The 14,651-nt window shown below is 46.0% G+C and overlaps 1 protein-coding gene across 1 annotated transcript in view; it reads right to left on the bottom strand.

Moving 5' to 3' along the window:
* The window catches only part of ARHGEF33 (Rho guanine nucleotide exchange factor 33), a 154,026-nt gene that overhangs the window by 124,006 nt on the left and 15,369 nt on the right, over positions 1-14,651 (bottom strand). Inside the window, exon 4 of the mRNA XM_063919379.1 lies at positions 13,848-13,969. Coding sequence (XP_063775449.1) covers positions 13,848-13,969 — 122 coding nt within the window. The remainder of the gene's footprint in view (positions 1-13,847; positions 13,970-14,651) is intronic.

Here is a 14,651-nt window from a genome sequence, read left to right as displayed (position 1 = left end):
TTGATACCCTAGCTGGCTGCTGTCGTCTTCCTCGCGAGAAGATAGATAAGTTGCGTGAGGCTATTACAGTGGCACTGTCAGTTGGTAAGCTCAAGCTGTGTTAGATACAGTCCATGCTAGGCCAACTTCTCTTCGCTTGCCGGGTGGTGCCCATGGGTAGGGTGTTTTGCAGGAAACTGGAGCGCTCCACATCCGGCATTGCGCTCCCGCACCATTTTGTAAGGTTGTCAGCTGAGGTAAAGCGGGATTTAAGGATTTGGGATGTCTTTCTTTCCCAGTTCAATGGCGTACTATTTGGCCAGCTCCCGCCTGCAGCAACTTGCAACTTCAACTCTTTACTGATGCTGCGGGGGCGTCCGGCTTTGGGGCTTTTCTCAACGGTTCTTGGTGTGCCGCACCTTGGCCGGCCGACTGGATTCGGGAGGGGTTGACAAGGAACATGCTGTTGCTTGAACTGTTTCCCATAGTGGTGGCATTGGAGTTGTGGGGGGACCGTTTGAGCAACTCTAGCATTGTTTTTTGGTGTGACAACCTTGGAGTTGTGCAGGTGATCAATCGTCAGAGTTGCTCCTCTCTGCCGGTTGTTAGTTTGCTGTCCAGGCTGGTCCTTCGCTGCCTTATCCTTAACATTCAGTTTGTAGCAAAACATGTGCCTGGGATTCAAAATGTAATTGCGGACACGCTTTCTAGAATTGATTGGCCTAGGTTTCGTGCACTGGCTCCTCAGGTGGAGTTAGTGGGTGACCCATGTCCTCTTTATGTTTGGCAGGTGATCAGGCTGGCATGGAGGAATTAGCAACCCGTGCGATTGCACCAAGAACATTGCGCTGCTATCAAGCGAGTTGCCTTAAATGGGAGCTTTTCCGTAAATCTGCGGCTCAGGCAGGTAAGGGCGTACGTAAGACTATGCTGGCTTTCGTATGGAGCCTTTACACTCAAGGGCGTTTGGTTGCCGTAGTGAGGCGTATTCTAGCAGGCGTTTCTTATTTCTCATCACTGTACGATAGGCCTGATCCCTCAAGGTCCTTTCTGGTGTCAAGGGCATTGAGGGGTTGGTACAGGTCAATTCCCCCGTCGGTTGGTTGCAGACGACCAATTGACAATTTGCTTTTGCCCCGTCTTTTGGATTCGGTTTCAGAGATATGTTACTCTTCATACGAAAGTTTATTGTTCCGTTTAAGTTTTTCCATGGCGTTCCATGGAGCATTCCGGGTTTGTGAGCTTGTTGCTCCTTCCAAACGGGTTGAATCTCCCCTCTCTTGTGAGGACATAAATAGTTCAACCTGAGGTTCTTTTATGTCACCTGTGGCGTTCCAAGACTGACCAGGTTGGTAGAGGGCGTAGGCTATCGCTTCGGCCGTGCTCAGACGATAGGGTGTGTCCTGTGACGCTGGCTCAGGCCTTCCTGTAGGTGCGGCCTGACCTGTCTGGGGCATGGTTGATGCATGCAGATGGGATCCCGGTTACAAAATACCAGTTTTGTCATGTCTTGAAGCGTGGTCTGGCTGCATTGGGCCTATCCTCGGAAGAGTTCGGGACGCATTCATTTCGTATCGGGGCTGCAACATCTGCGGCTGTCGCAGGACATTCCGATGCTGAGATTCAGTCTCTGGGTCAGTGGCGCTCTAACGCGTTTCGGTCATATATACGTCCGAGTTTATTTGTTTTTTGTCAACAAACATAGCTGACTGGAGGACTAACCACTCGCCGACATACTGCGGTAGTTTTTGAGGAATTTCACTTCCCCCGGGGGTCCAATTGGCACTCCAATTATGATTATATGGCGTTAGTAATGTTAGCTATTCCGGGAGTTGAGTGTTTTCGCCTCAAGGTCCGGTCGGCTACGTTTGTCTTCCCCTACTGTCCCTCGTTTGTTGCTGTGTTGTGTTGTATGGAGGTGGATCTTTGTTGGTTTTGTTGTTCACATATATATCTATCCTTCATGTGCTGACTGAATTTTAACGTGTTTCAGGTGGACCTGACTGCAAGCTGGTGTGGGTGCTAGGGCATTCTTATATCTTTTGGGCGGCTCGTTGCCCAGCTGCTGTGGATGCCGATTATTTTGAACATGCTCCACTGATTCGGTGGTTAGGTTTTCAAGGGATGCGCTGGGGCTCGCTCCGGGCTCGCCTTGTGGAGGCTGTACGGTGTTATGGATTGCCGAAGGTTTTGATGTTACACTTAGGGGGCAATGACAATGGTGAGCTGACAGCTCTGGAGTTGCGTTCGGTTATCATCAGGGACTTGCATGTGATTGCTGAGGCTTTGCCTGAGTGTAAAATGGTTTGGTCTTCTTTGGTCCCTAGGCGTGTTTGGCGAAATGCTAGGTCTGGTGCTCGGTTGGATGTGGCTCGGAAAAAGGTAAATATCGCAGTGGCTCGTTATCTGTTGGAGAATGATGGCGGAGTGGTGGAGCATGGTTTGATTAGATTCCAGGATGCACACCTTTACCAGTCGGATGGGGTTCACCTTAGCGCTGAAGGTATGGCCATTTTCGTGGAGGATTTGTTCTGCTGGTTAAGGGAGTTTCTTTAGAGATTGTTTGGTGACGGTGCTGCGGCGTAGGCCTGGCTTTGGCGGTAAAGAACGGTTGGTTGTTAAGTTTTTAGGCTTTCGTGGGTGCGCTCTCCTTGCAGTGGGGTATGGCGTAAACCAATTGTCCTGGACGGTAAATGGTTACACCACCTGAACGGGTGGGTTGTGGAGTGGAGAGTTGAACACCAACGCTTGGTATTGTGTGTGAGTTTGTTTTCCCTGTTCATTCTTTAGTGCCGCCACCATTTAAAGAAAAAATTAAAAATAGTACCTGTCAATAATAAATTTGACAAAGATTTTAAAAGCCAGCACTGTTGTCTGTGTCTTTATTTTAGTTGTTAAGTTATAATAGGTAGTTTGATTAAATACAGGTAAAGGGGGTAACATGAAAAATACCCCGATAGTGGGTTTAGTCCGACCGAAAGCTGAATATATATATGTAAGCACTGAGGTCATATTAAACCACAAGGGGTTTTGAGGGTTGCCACTTTAAGGATGTGTTATGATTGTTTTTGTTTGTTATGGCATGATTAGGGGTCAGCCAATGGGGTCAAGTGGGGAGGAGAGTTTGTTTGAAACTAGGCTGAGGTAGATTATCTGCCTCTTGGTTCCTGTTTTTTCCCACCCAGTTTGTGTGGTTGGTTAGTTGGTTCAGTATGTGGCGGTAAAGAACGGTTGGTTGTTAAGTTTTTAGGCTTTAGTGGGTGCGCTCTCCTTGCAGTGGGGTATGGCGTAAACCAATTGTCCTGTACGGGAAATGGTTACACCACCTGAACGGGTGGGTTGTGGAGTGGAGAGTTGAACACCAACGCTTGGTTTTGTGTGTGTGTTTGTTTTCCCTGTTCGTTCTTTAGTGCCGCCACCATTTAAAGAAATTTTTTTAAATAGTACCTGTCAATAATAAATTTGACTGTGTCTGTGTCTTTATTTTAGTTGTTAAGTTATAATAGGTAGTTGTGATTAAATACAGGTAAAGGGGGTAACACGAAAAATACCCCGATAGTGGGTTTATTAACATATATAGTATGGAGGAGAGAAGGGAAAGGGGAGACATGATAGAAACGTTCAAATATACCAAAGGTTTTAACAAAGTTCAGGAGGGAAACATTCTTCAAAGGAAGAGAAGTATTAGAACTCGAGGACATACACTGAAACTGGAGGGAGGCAGGTTCAGGGGAAATTTAAGGAAAACTGACTTCACAGTAGAGATGAGCGGGTTCGGTTTCTCTGAATCCGAACCCGCCCGAACTTCATGTTTTTTTACACGGGTCCGAGCGACTCGGATCTTCCCGCCTTGCTCGGTTAACCCGAGCGCGCCCGAACGTCATCATCACGCTGTCGGATTCTCGCGAGGCTCGGATTCTATCGCGAGACTCGGATTCTATATAAGGAGCCGCGCGTCGCGGCCATTTTCACACGTGCATTGAGATTGATAGGGAGAGGACGTGGCTGGCGTCCTCTCCGTTTAGAAATTAAAATAGATAGGAGAGTGAGAGTGAGACACTTCATTTACTTACTGGAGCTTAGGAGGAGTTATACTAGTGACTGATGACCAGTGACCTGACCACCAGTGCAGTTTTATAATTTATTATTATTTAATAATCCGTTCTGTTCTTGTTCTCTGCCTGAAAAAAACGATACACAGTGACTCAGTCACACTCACATACCATATCTGTGCTCAGCCCAGTGTGCTGCATCATCTATGTATAATATCTGACTGTGCTCACACAGCTTAATTGTGGGGGAGACTGGGCAGCAGTTATAGGTTATAGCAGGAGCCAGGAGTACATATTAAACAGTGCACACTTTTGCTGCCAGAGTGCCACTGCCAGTGTGACTGACCACTGACCACTGTGACCAGTGACCTGACCACACTGACCACCAGTATAGTATATTGTGATTGAATGTCTGCCTGAAAAAGTACACTCGTCGTGTGACTTGTGTGGCGTTTTTTTATTCTATAAAAATAAAAAAACTCATTCTGCTGACAGACAGTGTCCAGCAGGTCCGTCATTATATAATATATACCTGTCCGGCTGCAGTAGTGATATATATATATTTTTTATATCATTATTTATCATCCAGTCTATACTAGCAGCAGACACAGTACGGTAGTTCACGGCTGTAGCTACCTCTGTGTCGGCACTCGGCAGTCCATCCATAATTGTATACCACCTACCCGTGGTTTTTTTTTTCTTTCTTCTTTATACATACTACATCTCATTATCATCCAGTCTATATTAGCAGCAGACACAGTACAGTACGGTAGTCCACGGCTGTAGCTACCTCTGTGTCGGCACTCGGCAGTCCATCCATAATTGTATACCACCTACCCGTGGTTTTTTTTTTCTTTCTTCTTTATACATACTACATCTCATTATCAACCAGTCTATATTAGCAGCAGACACAGTACGGTAGTTCACGGCTGTAGCTACCTCTGTGTCGGCACTCGGCAGTCCATCCATAATTGTATACCACCTACCCGTGGTTTTTATTTTTCTTTCTTCTTTATACATACTACATCTCATTATCATCCAGTCTATATTAGCAGCAGACACAGTACAGTACGGTAGTCCACGGCTGTAGCTACCTCTGTGTCGGCACTCGGCAGTCCATCCATAATTGTATACCACCTACCCGTGGTTTTTTTTTTCTTTCTTCTTTATACATACTACATCTCATTATCAACCAGTCTATATTAGCAGCAGACACAGTACGGTAGTTCACGGCTGTAGCTACCTCTGTGTCGGCACTCGGCAGTCCATCCATAATTGTATACCACCTACCCGTGGTTTTTATTTTTCTTTCTTCTTTATACATACTACATCTCATTATCATCCAGTCTATATTAGCAGCAGACACAGTACAGTACGGTAGTCCACGGCTGTAGCTATCTCTGTGTCGGCACTCGGCAGTCCATCCATAATTGTATACCACCTACCCGTGGTTTTTTTTTCTTTCTTCTTTATACATACTACATCTCATTATCAACCACTCTATATTAGCAGCAGACACAGTACAGTACGGTAGTCCACGGCTGTAGCTACCTCTGCGTCGGCACTCGGCAGTCCATCCATAATTGTATACCACCTACCCGTGGTTTTTTCTTTCTTTCTTCTTTATACATACTACATCTCATTATCAACCAGTCTATATTAGCAGCAGACACAGTACGGTAGTTCACGGCTGTAGCTACCTCTGTGTCGGCACTCGGCAGTCCATCCATAATTGTATACCACCTACCCGTGGTTTTTATTTTTCTTTCTTCTTTATACATACTACATCTCATTATCATCCAGTCTATATTAGCAGCAGACACAGTACAGTACGGTAGTCCACGGCTGTAGCTACCTCTGTGTCGGCACTCGGCAGTCCATCCATAATTGTATACCACCTACCCGTGGTTTTTTTTTTCTTTCTTCTTTATACATACTACATCTCATTATCAACCAGTCTATATTAGCAGCAGACACAGTACGGTAGTTCACGGCTGTAGCTACCTCTGTGTCGGCACTCGGCAGTCCATCCATAATTTTATACCACCTACCCGTGGTTTTTGTTTCTTTCTTCTTTATACATACTACATCTCATTATCATCCAGTCTATATTAGCAGCAGACACAGTACAGTACGGTAGTCCACGGCTGTAGCTATCTCTGTGTCGGCACTCGGCAGTCCATCCATAATTGTATACCACCTACCCGTGGTTTTTTTTTTCTTTCTTCTTTATACATACTACATCTCATTATCAACCAGTCTATATTAGCAGCAGACACAGTACGGTAGTTCACGGCTGTAGCTACCTCTGTGTCGGCACTCGGCAGTCCATCCATAATTGTATACCACCTACCCGTGGTTTTTATTTTTCTTTCTTCTTTATACATACTACATCTCATTATCATCCAGTCTATATTAGCAGCAGACACAGTACAGTACGGTAGTCCACGGCTGTAGCTATCTCTGTGTCGGCACTCGGCAGTCCATCCATAATTGTATACCACCTACCCGTGGTTTTTTTTTCTTTCTTCTTTATACATACTACATCTCATTATCAACCACTCTATATTAGCAGCAGACACAGTACAGTACGGTAGTCCACGGCTGTAGCTACCTCTGCGTCGGCACTCGGCAGTCCATCCATAATTGTATACCACCTACCCGTGGTTTTTTCTTTCTTTCTTCTTTATACATACTACATCTCATTATCAACCAGTCTATATTAGCAGCAGACACAGTACGGTAGTTCACGGCTGTAGCTACCTCTGTGTCGGCACTCGGCAGTCCATCCATAATTGTATACCACCTACCCGTGGTTTTTATTTTTCTTTCTTCTTTATACATACTACATCTCATTATCATCCAGTCTATATTAGCAGCAGACACAGTACAGTACGGTAGTCCACGGCTGTAGCTACCTCTGTGTCGGCACTCGGCAGTCCATCCATAATTGTATACCACCTACCCGTGGTTTTTTTTTTCTTTCTTCTTTATACATACTACATCTCATTATCAACCAGTCTATATTAGCAGCAGACACAGTACGGTAGTTCACGGCTGTAGCTACCTCTGTGTCGGCACTCGGCAGTCCATCCATAATTTTATACCACCTACCCGTGGTTTTTGTTTCTTTCTTCTTTATACATACTACATCTCATTATCATCCAGTCTATATTAGCAGCAGACACAGTACAGTACGGTAGTCCACGGCTGTAGCTATCTCTGTGTCGGCACTCGGCAGTCCATCCATAATTGTATACCACCTACCCGTGGTTTTTTTTTTCTTTCTTCTTTATACATACTACATCTCATTATCAACCAGTCTATATTAGCAGCAGACACAGTACAGTACGGTAGTCCACGGCTGTAGCTACCTCTGTGTCAGCACTCGGCAGTCCATCCATAATTGTATACCACCTACCCGTGTTTTTTTTTTCTTTCTTCTTTATACATACTACATCTCATTATCAACCAGTCTATATTAGCAGCAGACACAGTACGGTAGTTCACGGCTGTAGCTACCTCTGTGTCGGCACTCGGCAGTCCATCCATAATTGTATACCACCTACCCATGGTTTTTCTTTTCTTTCTTCTTTATACATACTACATCTCATTATCAACCAGTCTATATTAGCAGCAGACACAGTACAGTACGGTAGTCCACGGCTGTAGCTACCTCTGTGTCGGCACTCGGCAGTCCATCCATAATTGTATACCACCTACCCGTGGTTTTTTTTTTCTTTCTTCTTTATACATACTACATCTCATTATCATCCAGTCTATATTAGCAGCAGACACAGTACAGTACGGTAGTCCACGGCTGTAGCTACCTCTGTGTCGGCACTCGGCAGTCCATCCATAATTGTATACCACCTACCCGTGGTTTTTTTTTTCTTTCTTCTTTATACATACTACATCTCATTATCAACCAGTCTATATTAGCAGCAGACACAGTACAGTACGGTAGTCCACGGCTGTAGCTACCTCTGTGTCGGCACTCGGCAGTCCATCCATAATTGTATACTAGTATCCATCCATCTCCATTGTTTACCTGAGGTGCCTTTTAGTTGTGCCTATTAAAATATGGAGAACAAAAATGTTGAGGTTCCAAAATTAGGGAAAGATCAAGATCCACTTCCACCTCGTGCTGAAGCTGCTGCCACTAGTCATGGCCGAGACGATGAAATGCCAGCAACGTCGTCTGCCAAGGCCGATGCCCAATGTCATAGTACAGAGCATGTCAAATCCAAAACACCAAATATCAGTAAAAAAGGACTCCAAAACCTAAAATAAAATTGTCGTCGGAGAAGCGTAAACTTGCCAATATGCCATTTACCACACGGAGTGGCAAGGAACGGCTGAGGCCCTGGCCTATGTTCATGGCTAGTGGTTCAGCTTCACATGAGGATGGAAGCACTCAGCCTCTCGCTAGAAAACTGAAAAGACTCAAGCTGGCAAAAGCACCGCAAAGAACTGTGCGTTCTTCGAAATCCCAAATCCACAAGGAGAGTCCAATTGTGTCGGTTGCGATGCCTGACCTTCCCAACACTGGACGTGAAGAGCATGCGCCTTCCACCATTTGCACGCCCCCTGCAAGTGCTGGAAGGAGCACCCGCAGTCCAGTTCCTGATAGTCAGATTGAAGATGTCAGTGTTGAAGTACACCAGGATGAGGGGGATATGGGTGTTGCTGGCGCTGGGGAGGAAATTGACCAGGAGGATTCTGATGGTGAGGTGGTTTGTTTAAGTCAGGCACCCGGGGAGACACCTGTTGTCCGTGGGAGGAATATGGCCACTGACATGCCTGGTGAAAATACCAAAAAAATCAGCTCTTCGGTGTGGAAGTATTTCAACAGAAATGCGGACAACAGGTGTCAAGCCGTGTGTTGCCTTTGTCAAGCTGTAATAAGTAGGGGTAAGGACGTTAACCACCTCGGAACATCCTCCCTTATACGTCACCTGCAGCGCATTCATAATAAGTCAGTGACAAGTTCAAAAACTTTGGGCGACAGCGGAAGCAGTCCACTGACCAGTAAATCCCTTCCTCTTGTAACCAAGCTCACGCAAACCACCCCACCAACTCCCTCAGTGTCAATTTCCTCCTTCCCCAGGAATGCCAATAGTCCTGCAGGCCATGTCACTGGCAATTCTGACGAGTCCTCTCCTGCCTGGGATTCCTCCGATGCATCCTTGCGTGTAACGCCTACTGCTGCTGGCGCTGCTGTTGTTGCTGCTGGGAGTCGATGGTCATCCCAGAGGGGAAGTCGTAAGCCCACTTGTACTACTTCCAGTAAGCAATTGACTGTTCAACAGTCCTTTGCGAGGAAGATGAAATATCACAGCAGTCATCCTGCTGCAAAGCGGATAACTGAGGCCTTGACAACTATGTTGGTGTTAGACGTGCGTCCGGTATCCGCCGTTAGTTCACAGGGAACTAGACAATTTATTGAGGCAGTGTGCCCCCGTTACCAAATACCATCTAGGTTCCACTTCTCTAGGCAGGCGATACCGAGAATGTACACGGACGTCAGAAAAAGACTCACCAGTGTCCTAAAAAATGCAGTTGTACCCAATGTCCACTTAACCACGGACATGTGGACAAGTGGAGCAGGGCAGGGTCAGGACTATATGACTGTGACAGCCCACTGGGTAGATGTATGGACTCCCGCCGCAAGAACAGCAGCGGCGGCACCAGTAGCAGCATCTCGCAAACGCCAACTCTTTCCTAGGCAGGCTACGCTTTGTATCACCGGTTTCCAGAATACGCACACAGCTGAAAACCTCTTACGGCAACTGAGGAAGATCTTCGCGGAATGGCTTACCCCAATTGGACTCTCCTGTGGATTTGTGGCATCGGACAACGCCAGCAATATTGTGTGTGCATTAAATATGGGCAAATTCCAGCACGTCCCATGTTTTGCACATACCTTGAATTTGGTGGTGCAGAATTTTTTTAAAAACGACAGGGGCGTGCAAGAGATGCTGTCGGTGGCCAGAAGAATTGCGGGACACTTTCGGCGTACAGGCACCACGTACAGAAGACTGGAGCACCACCAAAAACTACTGAACCTGCCCTGCCATCATCTGAAGCAAGAAGTGGTAACGAGGTGGAATTCAACCCTCTATATGCTTCAGAGGTTGGAGGAGCAGCAAAAGGCCATTCAAGCCTATACAATTGAGCACGATATAGGAGGTGGAATGCACCTGTCTCAAGCGCAGTGGAGAATGATTTCAACGTTGTGCAAGGTTCTGATGCCCTTTGAACTTGCCACACGTGAAGTCAGTTCAGACACTGCCAGCCTGAGTCAGGTCATTCCCCTCATCAGGCTTTTGCAGAAGAAGCTGGAGACATTGAAGGAGGAGCTAACACGGAGCGATTCCGCTAGGCATGTGGGACTTGTGGATGGAGCCCTTAATTCGCTTAACAAGGATTCACGGGTGGTCAATCTGTTGAAATCAGAGCACTACATTTTGGCCACCGTGCTCGATCCTAGATTTAAAGCCTACCTTGGATCTCTCTTTCCGGCAGACACAGGTCTGCTGGGGTTGAAAGACCTGCTGGTGACAAAATTGTCAAGTCAAGCGGAACGCGACCTGTCAACATCTCCTCCTTCACATTCTCCCGCAACTGGGGGTGCGAGGAAAAGGCTCAGAATTCCGAGCCCACCCGCTGGCGGTGATGCAGGGCAGTCTGGAGCGACTGCTGATGCTGACATCTGGTCCGGACTGAAGGACCTGACAACGATTACGGACATGTCATCTACTGTCACTGCATATGATTCTCTCAACATTGAAAGAATGGTGGAGGATTATATGAGTGACCGCATCCAAGTAGGCACGTCACACAGTCCGTACTTATACTGGCAGGAAAAAGAGGCAATTTGGAGGCCCTTGCACAAACTGGCTTTATTCTACCTAAGTTGCCCTCCCACAAGTGTGTACTCCGAAAGAGTGTTTAGTGCCGCCGCTCACCTTGTCAGCAATCGGCGTACGAGGTTACATCCAGAAAATGTGGAGAAGATGATGTTCATTAAAATGAATTATAATCAATTCCTCCGCGGAGACATTGACCAGCAGCAATTGCCTCCACAAAGTACACAGGGAGCTGAGATGGTGGATTCCAGTGGGGACGAATTGATAATCTGTGAGGAGGGGGATGTACACGGTGATATATCGGAGGATAATGATGAGGTGGACATCTTGCCTCTGTAGAGCCAGTTTGTGCAAGGAGAGATTAATTGCTTCTTTTTTGGTGGGGGTCCAAACCAACCCGTCATATCAGTCACAGTCGTGTGGCAGACCCTGTCACTGAAATGATGGGTTGGTTAAAGTGTGCATGTCCTGTTTATACAACATAAGGGTGGGTGGGAGGGCCCAAGGACAATTCCATCTTGCACCTCTTTTTTCTTTAATTTTTCTTTGCGTCATGTGCTGTTTGGGGAGGGTTTTTTGGAAGGGCCATCCTGCGTGACACTGCAGTGCCACTCCTAGATGGGCCCGGTGTTTGTGTCGGCCACTAGGGTCGCTTATCTTACTCACACAGCTACCTCATTGCGCCTCTTTTTTTCTTTGCGTCATGTGCTGTTTGGGGAGGGTTTTTTGGAAGGGACATCCTGCGTGACACTGCAGTGACACTCCTAGATGGGCCCGGTGTTTGTGTCGGCCACTAGGGTCGCTTATCTTACTCACACAGCTACCTCATTGCGCCTCTTTTTTTCTTTGCGTCATGTGCTGTTTGGGGAGGGTTTTTTGGAAGGGACATCCTGCGTGACACTGCAGTGACACTCCTAGATGGGCCCGGTGTTTGTGTCGGCCACTAGGGTCGCTTATCTTACTCACACAGCTACCTCATTGCGCCTCTTTTTTTCTTTGCGTCATGTGCTGTTTGGGGAGGGTTTTTTGGAAGGGACATCCTGCGTGACACTGCAGTGACACTCCTAGATGGGCCCGGTGTTTGTGTCGGCCACTAGGGTCGCTTATCTTACTCACACAGCTACCTCATTGCGCCTCTTTTTTTCTTTGCGTCATGTGCTGTTTGGGGAGGGTTTTTTGGAAGGGACATTCTGCGTGACACTGCAGTGACACTCCTAGATGGGCCCGGTGTTTGTGTCGGCCACTAGGGTCGCTTATCTTACTCACACAGCTACCTCATTGCGCCTCTTTTTTTCTTTGCTTCATGTGCTGTTTGGGGAGGGTTTTTTGGAAGGGACATCCTGCGTGACACTGCAGTGGCACTCCTAGATGGGCCCGGTGTTTGTGTCGGCCACTAGGGTCGCTTATCTTACTCACACAGCTACCTCATTGCGCCTCTTTTTTTCTTTGCGTCATGTGCTGTTTGGGGAGGGTTTTTTGGAAGGGACATCCTGCGTGACACTGCAGTGACACTCCTAGATGGGCCCGGTGTTTGTGTTGGCCACTAGGGTCGCTTAGCTTAGTCATCCAGCGACCTAGGTGCAAATTTTAGGACTAAAAATAATATTGTGAGGTGTGAGGTATTCAGAATAGACTGAAAATGAGTGTAAATTATGGTTTTTGAGGTTAATAATACTTTGGGATCAAAATGACCCCCAAATTATATGATTTAAGCTGTTTTTTAGTGTTTTTTGAAAAAAACACCCGAATCCAAAACACACCCGAATCCGACAAAAAAAATTTGGTGAGGTTTTGCCAAAACGCGGTCGAACCCAAAACACGGCCGCGGAACCGAACCCAAAACCAAAACACAAAACCCGAAAAATTTCCGGCGCTCATCTCTACTTTACAGTAAGGGTAGTGGATAAGTGGAATAGCCTCCCATCAGAGGTGGTAGAGGCTAAGACTGTAGATCAATTTAAACATGCTCGGGATAGGCATATGAATATCCTTACAAAGAATTAAGGTTCAAAAAGGGTTGAGATTACCTAGAGGATAAAAAGTAAAAGGGGCAGACTAGATGGGCCAAGTGGTTCTTATCTGCCGTCAAATTCTATGTTTCTATGTTTCTATATATTCACATACCAGCCTTATCTATTACTGGGAGGTCAGAACCTGTCTGGCTCTGACACCTTTTCCACAGGTACACTTGTGCCTGACCATAGATGTCTACATGACAGACCATAAGGCAATGAGTCTGCTTGTATCTCACTGTTAATGAGCCCTATGGTTCTAGTGCAAAAATTGCCGCTGTTTCCCCTGCAACAGCTTTGTATAGATAGAACGTATAGAAAAAATATGTAAGACACTTTAGAAATTTAAAAGTTTTAGTTTATAATTAGTTTATAATTCCCATCTTCCTTCAATCAAATGCTCTCATGCCTATGGTATGAATTACTTCTAATTAGAGACAGGGTGACCTGATTATGAGGAATAATGCACATTTTTCATAATTAGTTTAAAATACTCTCAGGATTAGCGACATCCCAATTGCTTCCTCTTACTTTATATATATTTTTATTTTTTATTTTTTTTACACAAAAAGTAGATAAATGCTGACGGGAAGGAGCAGAATAATGTGGTGGAAGTGTCTTGGAAATTGGGCCGAGGGCCACCTAAATGCATTAGAGCGCCATCTATTGGATGACCCTGTCCTAAATCCACTGTAGGAGACAAACTTCATTAATCCTATTATGTGTACCCCAGGCCAGAAGTTTAGCCCTTTCCTCACTCATAAGACAAAAATTGATTCAACTAAGATGCCCCTGTTGTTCAGTTGTTTGTTATGTAGCATTGGCAAATACTGAGTTGTTCTACAGGCGTTAATAAAAAACAATGACAAGAACTATTTGTCAGTGTAATCTGTCATATGTATCTGATTAAATTCTAGCAAAGAGACCCTCACTTGTTTTTTACTTTGCGGGATTCTCTCCTCTTCTCTTGCTGGAGCTGTTCAATCTTCTGCTGCATCTCCTCCTGTTTAGCAATTATGGTATGAATCATTGCCATGGCGGTGTTGACCTCTTCCTATGGGAAATGCGATATTAGGGCAAAATGGCAAGGCATACTAGCTATTTTCTTAAATACTTGATAGGTGCTGCTACACTGTGGAGGAGGAGGGGTGAAACCGGGCACCCACCTGGCCTGCCCAACAGCCCAGACCTGGGTTTTAAGTACTAGCTCCCCAATACACACCCCATTGGCATGACTGCCTACATGATGTGGCCACACTCCCTTCAGCAGCAGCGGTGGCACCACATCTGAGATGGGGGCCCCAAACTCCAGCATTGCATCATTGACATATAGTATATGTAATGAATAAACAGGTGCTGGGTGCGCAGTAGACACGGACCCCTAGATCCAGGGGTTCCCCACTGCACAAAAACCATAACTAGAAGTCCCACGTTCCAAGAATTCCGGCTCCAGAACACATACTCCTTTATGTTGTCTGTCTCTCATAGGGGGTAATGCAGACCTGATCGTAGCAGAAAATTTGTTAGCAGTTGGGCAAAACCACGTGGACTGCAGGGGGGGCAGATATAACATGTGCAGAGAGAGTTGGATTTGAGTAAGGTGTTTTCAAACTGAAATCTAAATTGCAGTGTAAAAATAAAGCAGACAGTATTTACTCTGCACAGAAACAAAATAACCCACCCAAATCTAACTCTCTCTGCAAATGTTATATCTGCCCCACCTGCAGTGCACATGG

This window comes from Pseudophryne corroboree, chromosome 4, assembly GCF_028390025.1.
Source record: "Pseudophryne corroboree isolate aPseCor3 chromosome 4, aPseCor3.hap2, whole genome shotgun sequence".
In the NCBI taxonomy this organism is placed as follows: Eukaryota; Metazoa; Chordata; class Amphibia; order Anura; family Myobatrachidae; genus Pseudophryne; species Pseudophryne corroboree.
The sequence above is the reverse complement of the archived record's forward strand: the minus strand, read 5'-3'. Positions and strand labels throughout refer to the sequence as shown.